Source organism: Gossypium arboreum, chromosome 5 (assembly GCF_025698485.1).
Source record: "Gossypium arboreum isolate Shixiya-1 chromosome 5, ASM2569848v2, whole genome shotgun sequence".
NCBI classification, from domain to species: Eukaryota; Viridiplantae; Streptophyta; class Magnoliopsida; order Malvales; family Malvaceae; genus Gossypium; species Gossypium arboreum.
The window spans coordinates 19,494,328-19,500,464 of record NC_069074.1 but is presented as its reverse complement, the minus strand read 5'-3'; the positions used below and the strand labels follow the sequence as shown (position 1 = coordinate 19,500,464).

General features: G+C 33.9%; 1 protein-coding gene across 2 annotated transcripts; it reads left to right on the top strand.

The window, feature by feature from the left end:
- Window positions 1-269: 269 nt before the first annotated feature.
- Window positions 270-3,352, top strand: LOC108450696 (amino acid permease 6). Of its 2 annotated transcripts, XM_017748430.2 has the most exons (7): window positions 276-547; window positions 660-893; window positions 1,155-1,248; window positions 1,379-1,593; window positions 1,745-1,887; window positions 2,405-2,632; window positions 2,734-3,352. In XM_017748430.2, exons 1-7 carry the CDS (start codon window positions 436-438, stop codon window positions 3,157-3,159), a joined length of 1,452 nt encoding a protein of 483 aa, XP_017603919.1. In that variant the 5' UTR covers window positions 276-435; the 3' UTR covers window positions 3,160-3,352. The 2 variants fall into 2 exon arrangements, with proteins under 2 accessions (XP_052885136.1, XP_017603919.1); XM_053029176.1 differs by having other exon boundaries at window positions 270-893.
- Window positions 3,353-6,137: the final 2,785 nt, after the last annotated feature.

Sequence of the window (6,137 nt, the reverse complement as noted above, 5' to 3'; positions counted from 1 at the left end):
GAAGTCCGCGTGTTCCTCGGAGTGCTGGGGGAAAAGGATAGCCCACTTTTAGTTTCCCAAACCCCAAATCATGGAACCTACTACCTGTAGTAAATAGTAAATAGAAAATTGGCATAGTCAAAACCCAGCTTTGTTGTAATATCACAATGGATTGGTGGTTACTATTGGAATATCATTATTTTCCCCAAAACCTTAGTATGGGGAGTGGGGACAGCCCATATACATCAGTGAAGACCACGAGCTCCAAACGACGACCATCCAACGTGCCCAAAACACTGTCAGTGATTCCACTGCCCCACTGCCCCAAGCCTCTCCAACCATGCCTATATATGCTTGCCTTTTCTCTCTAAAATCCGTATCTCTTCTTGCTCTTTACTTTTCCAATACATTAGCTTGAAACACTTGAGAGACAGAGCTTTGAGGCGAACTGAAGAGATGGCCAAAGAGATGCAGAAGACTAGCATGTTCATTGAGAGAAACCCTGGGGATTATGAGAATGGGGATATCTGCAAGAACTTGGATGATGATGGTCGACCCAAAAGAACCGGTATTTATTTATTTTCTTCCCCTCAAAATGCTTATTTTTATGCATGGTCATTTTTTTTCTTTCAATACGCTTGTTCTTGCTTTGGGATGGTTTTTTTTTTTTTTACTTGAAGGGACTTGGGTTACTGCAAGTGCTCATATTATCACTGCTGTGATTGGTTCTGGAGTGCTATCTCTTGCATGGGCAATTGCCCAGTTGGGTTGGGTGGTTGGACCAGCTGTTCTCATGGCTTTCTCCTTCATCACCTACTTCACCTCCACCCTCCTTGCTGATTGCTATAGAGCTCCTGATCCTGTCCACGGAAAGCGAAACTACACCTACATGGATGTTGTTAGAGCTTACTTAGGTACTAATTTCACCGGTTAATCTTCACATTAATACTATATTAAATGATTGTTTAGTGTTCACTACGTATTATTTCTTCTCTACTGCTACCTCTTTAACATGTTTACAGTTCCAAGAATAATATACTATATTTTAAAGAGAAAAACTACTTCCCCATGTAGATATTTCAATTCAATCCCAAAATCCAAGTGGATTTTCTGTCAAGAACATTAATGGAAGCACACCATATTCAATGTTTATATTTTTCTTATCTTTTTTGCAGGAGGAAGAAAAGTCCAACTTTGTGGATTGGCTCAATATGCAAATCTTGTTGGAGTAACCATTGGTTACACTATCACCGCATCCATTAGTATGGTGTAAGTGTAAATTTCTCTTACTTATACATTAAACTACATCCCCCTGCCCTTTTTTTATATAAGCTTTTACAGTAACAATGATTTTATTAACTGCTTGTTTTTTGTTGTGCGCTATTTGCATTTTGACCAGGGCTGTCAAAAGGTCAAATTGCTTCCACAAGCATGGCCATCACGCGAAGTGCCAAACATCAAACAACCCTTTCATGGTCATCTTTGCTTGCATCCAAATCGTTCTCAGCCAAATCCCAAATTTTCACAACCTTTCATGGCTATCCATTCTCGCAGCCATCATGTCTTTCGCTTATTCTTCCATTGGCCTTGGGCTTTCCATAGCTAAAGTTGCAGGTAACCTTAACATCTAATAAGAATGACAGTAGCATGTCCCACTTAAAATTAACAAACAAAATCAATGATCAGTTTAGTAAATCTGTTTTATTTACTTGATAAAGTGGCTTGAATTTAATCTAAATCAAACTGTTCACTGGATTACATCAAGGTGGTGAACCTGTAAGGACAACCTTAACTGGAGTGACAGTAGGGGTGGACGTGTCAGGATCTGAAAAGATTTGGAGGACATTCCAAGCTATTGGAGACATTGCCTTTGCCTATGCTTATTCTACCGTCCTAGTTGAGATTCAGGCAAGTATATAAGATCATGTGATGATTGTACGAAAGTTGAAATGTGTGCCTGATTTAAATGCCCGGAATGGAAGACTTGGTTGTCTTTCGTCTCTAGATACTTAGTCAAGTTTTGTGTAAGTATAAGATAGATATGTAAGATAATAGAGATCCAAAAGATTCCTATGGCCAAAATGCTGCAGAATTTGGTCCACAGATTCTATTTCCTTTTTCCAAAAGGAAAAAGTATTGAAACCTTTCTTTTTCCAACTTTTTTTTTTTTTTTTGTTATCAGTTATCAAGAACCTATTAGCAACGGATTGTGACGTCCAAAGCTAAGTTGAGTTTCAACTGTTTTTTGTCCCATCTAAAAAAAAAGAGAATCATTTCCCAAAGCGCAGCCTTTAGATTCGTAGCAATCGATAACTAGCACATGCTGATCTACTAAATGGTGAAAAGGGGATATATACAAAGGCATATGAAAGTCATGCTCTTATTTATTTATTTATTTATTTAGTGGTTTCTCTTATGATTTCAGGACACGATCAAATCGAGCCCACCAGAGAACAAATCAATGAAGAGAGCAACCACCCTAGGTGTCTCAACAACCACTTTGTTCTACGTACTTTGCGGCCTTGTAGGATACGCAGCCTTCGGGAACGACGCACCGGGAAATTTCCTCACCGGCTTCGGCTTCTACGAACCCTTTTGGTTGATCGACTTCGCCAACATCTGCATTGCCATCCATCTTATTGGTGCATACCAGGTAAAACACATACATACATACATACACACACGCACACAGATATGTATATATATATACATGAAACAAGTTCATTTCCATTGAATATTCCTACATGCATCCAGGTTTTTGCCCAACCCTTATTCGGATTCGTCGAAGGCTGGTGCGCCAGGCAATGGCCTGATAGCAAGTTCATTACAAGAGAACACGCCGTTGACATTCCATGCTACGGTGTTTATTACCTCAACTTGTTCAGGTTGGTGTGGAGGACAGCCTACGTTGTCGTGACAGCCGTGGTAGCCATGATTTTCCCATTCTTCAACGATTTCTTGGGTCTTATCGGGGCGGGCTCGTTTTGGCCATTAACAGTCTACTTCCCCATAGAGATGCACATTGCTCAAACGAATCTGCCCAAGTACTCCTTCAGGTGGACGTGGCTGAAAATACTAAGCTGGGTTTGCTTGATTGTGTCGCTCATTGCTGCAGCCGGATCGGTTCAGGGACTGATTCAAAGCCTCAAGACATATAAGCCGTTTCAGACTCAGGAATGAAGGCATTAGGGATCCTTTTGCCTACAGTGCTTTGATTGTATGTAAAATATAAGAAATTGTGGACAACTGTAATTTGTTTTCCCTTTGTGTTTTCCAAATCAAAATTCACTGCTTGTATGTATTTTGTGTTACCTTTCTGAAAGAGAATGTTCAGAAAGTTGTGTTTTTACCATAAAAAACTTGTTAAACACAACTCGTTGGAGTACCGGTTTTTGATGTTTAATGGGACGGGTGGATTAATCTGGATGCAGATATGGGCCTTATTTTAATGATGCAATGGGCTAACCGAATATGGCATTGAATGTTCTAATGGGTTAAGTGATTGTGCGAGTGGGTTATAACAAGGATTTTTCAATTTTGAGTGAGTTTGATTTCTGAATTCAAATTAAATATTTTTTTATTTATTTTTAAATATAATAAAATTAATTTTTGCAAGTAAAGTAAGTCATTGTATTAAGGGACTAGATCTTTAATTAATTTGGCAAATCGCACGACTTTGGGTGATTTCTTAATTTCAAATTCTCTTAAGGCATCAAAACAAAACAAAAACAAATTTAAAACGAAAAGAGTAACGAACGAACAAAAAAGCCACAAGAAAAATAGTGCACACCAAGTATTTGAGTAAATGCTTTCAAAAGTATTCTATAACTTTGAATGTTTACAACTGAGTGATTACAAATGGGAGGAAATACATTTAATTATAGTTGAGCTCTTGTAGATTTAACGGTATAGATCGAATTACATTGACTACTAAAATTACTGTGTATCTACAAGATGAGAGTCCTAAAAGATTTAAACTCTATATATCTTTATTCCTTGAAATTTATAATAATTACCATAATAACTCTGGCTTTATTAGATTACTTCACTGGACTATTAAGGCTTTAAGTAGATGGGCTTCTTCATATATTTCATGAATCGGGTCAGTGCAAGTGGATTAAATGAGTCACATTTAATCAATTGACCTCCATGAGACAATCTTTGCATTCGTCACTAGTTTTAATCCGCGACCTGTGACAATTGCGACAGGTTAAATTGAGTCGGGCTCAAGCCTGAGCATTAAACTTTTTTAAAATTAGATCACAATTCAGCTTAACTTATGAACACATCTATATGTAAATTTTTTTTTTGTAAGGATTAATGTTTATTTTAGCCTCTAAACTTAGTAACTTGTACTTAATTGGTATGTAATTTTTTTAAGACTCAATCAATAATTGAATTTGAAATTTGTTAATTAAGTTGTTTTTTTCAGTGGCGGATCCAGAAATACAACTTACTTAGGGGGTGCAGAAGCAGGTGCGTAGTTAGGAAATCTGTTTGGGGGTGATCGAAATTAAATTAGTAAAAATGCAATTTCGTCATTTTAATAACCTATATCTTTATAATTTTTAGAGAATTAAATCAATTTTTTATCATTTGAGGGGGCAAAGTGTAAATTTTATAAATTATAAATGGCCTAAATAAAAAATTATCCATTTTAGGAGGGTTGAGGCCCTTGTCAGCCCTCCCCCTAGATCCACCGTAGCCTTTTTTATACAATTTGACAGTTTAAGTACCTAATTAGTAAAAAAAAAAAGAGTAGGGACTTAAATTTTTTTTTTAAAGTTTGATAACATTTTTACGCCATTAAACTTTTTAATACTTGTTAGACGCAAAGTTATAAATATTTAATTTTAATGTAATTTTTAAAATTTTAAAGAATAATAGTATTTAAAAATCTTGTAATTTTTTTATTTCATGTGCATAAATAACTTAAACAAATAAGTGTTTAGATTTAGATTAATAAAGCAGATCATTTATTTAAATTCATTCTAGAGGTACAATTTTTAATTATTTTATATGTTTTATAATTAAAAATAATGGTATAAAAATCGATTGAGTCTTAATTCAATTGGCATAGACATTGTTGCTAGTGTAAGAAGGCGTGGGTTTGAGTGCGCTAAAGCGTATTATCCTCCTATTTAAAGGTTGGAGAGGAACTATTGGTAGTTCTAAGTATTGTGTTAGAAATAACTATATATGATAAGAATTTATAATGATATTAATATTAAAAATAATAGTATAAAAATCTAATATTTTTATAAAAGTTTCAATTTTTTTTGAGTTTTTGGATTTTTCTCATATATAATTTTAGAATTGCTTCTTGAATTTTTATAGTTTTTCTTATTATGATTTTATATAATTTTAGATTTTATACATCTTCAATATTTATTAGTTTTTATTGTTTCTCAAATAATGCTTGGTTGGTATAGTTTGCCACATGGTGTTGTGTTATTCACTGTCAATTTTAATAATAAAAAAATGTGGAGTTGATTAGCTATGTACTAATTCGGTTAATCAATTTCAAGTTGAAGTATTAATTAAGTCTAAAAAAAATTAAATATCAATTAATATAAATTGGATAGTAATGAAACAGGGTTAGGGTGCGAATATTGTCAAATTCACTATTGCTTCATAGTTGCTGTGTTTTGCCTCATCACTCACCCCTTTCCATTATGGATGTTTAATTTTAAAAACCACTCACCTTATGGATGTTGGATGTATCAATCCCCGCATACTGCCCCATTTCAATTTAATTTTATTAATTTTTAAAGTATTTTAAATTTTTTAAAACTAATAAATATTTAAACATAAAACATATGAGTTCTCTATAACATATTTTTACCCTTTAATAATTATAAATATACAATGGTCAAATAATAATTTCAAATAGTGAAGTAGAGTGGGCTGGGACAAATAATTACCATAACTGCTACAGTTATTCATCATAAATATATATATATATATATATTCATCCCTGCTAATATTCCTTTTTAAAAAAATTACTCCAAATGAGATTAACTAATTCAAAATTCATTGGATAGTTTGAGTTTAACATCCTAAATCTTAAAACTAAAATACCTTATATAATAAAGAATTGAGAATATTATTTTTTGAACGAATTGACTTTAAATTTGAATATGAAGTCTCGACTAAAT

Coding starts and splice junctions, on each gene's coding strand:
- LOC108450696 (XM_053029176.1), top strand. CDS start 491: ATGAGAATGGGGATATCTGCAAGAACTTGGATGATGATGGTCGACCCA. Junction 894..1,154: donor TGTTGTTAGAGCTTACTTAG/GTACTAATTTCA, acceptor TCTTTTTTGCAG/GAGGAAGAAAAGTCCAACTT. Junction 1,249..1,378: donor ACCGCATCCATTAGTATGGT/GTAAGTGTAAAT, acceptor CATTTTGACCAG/GGCTGTCAAAAGGTCAAATT.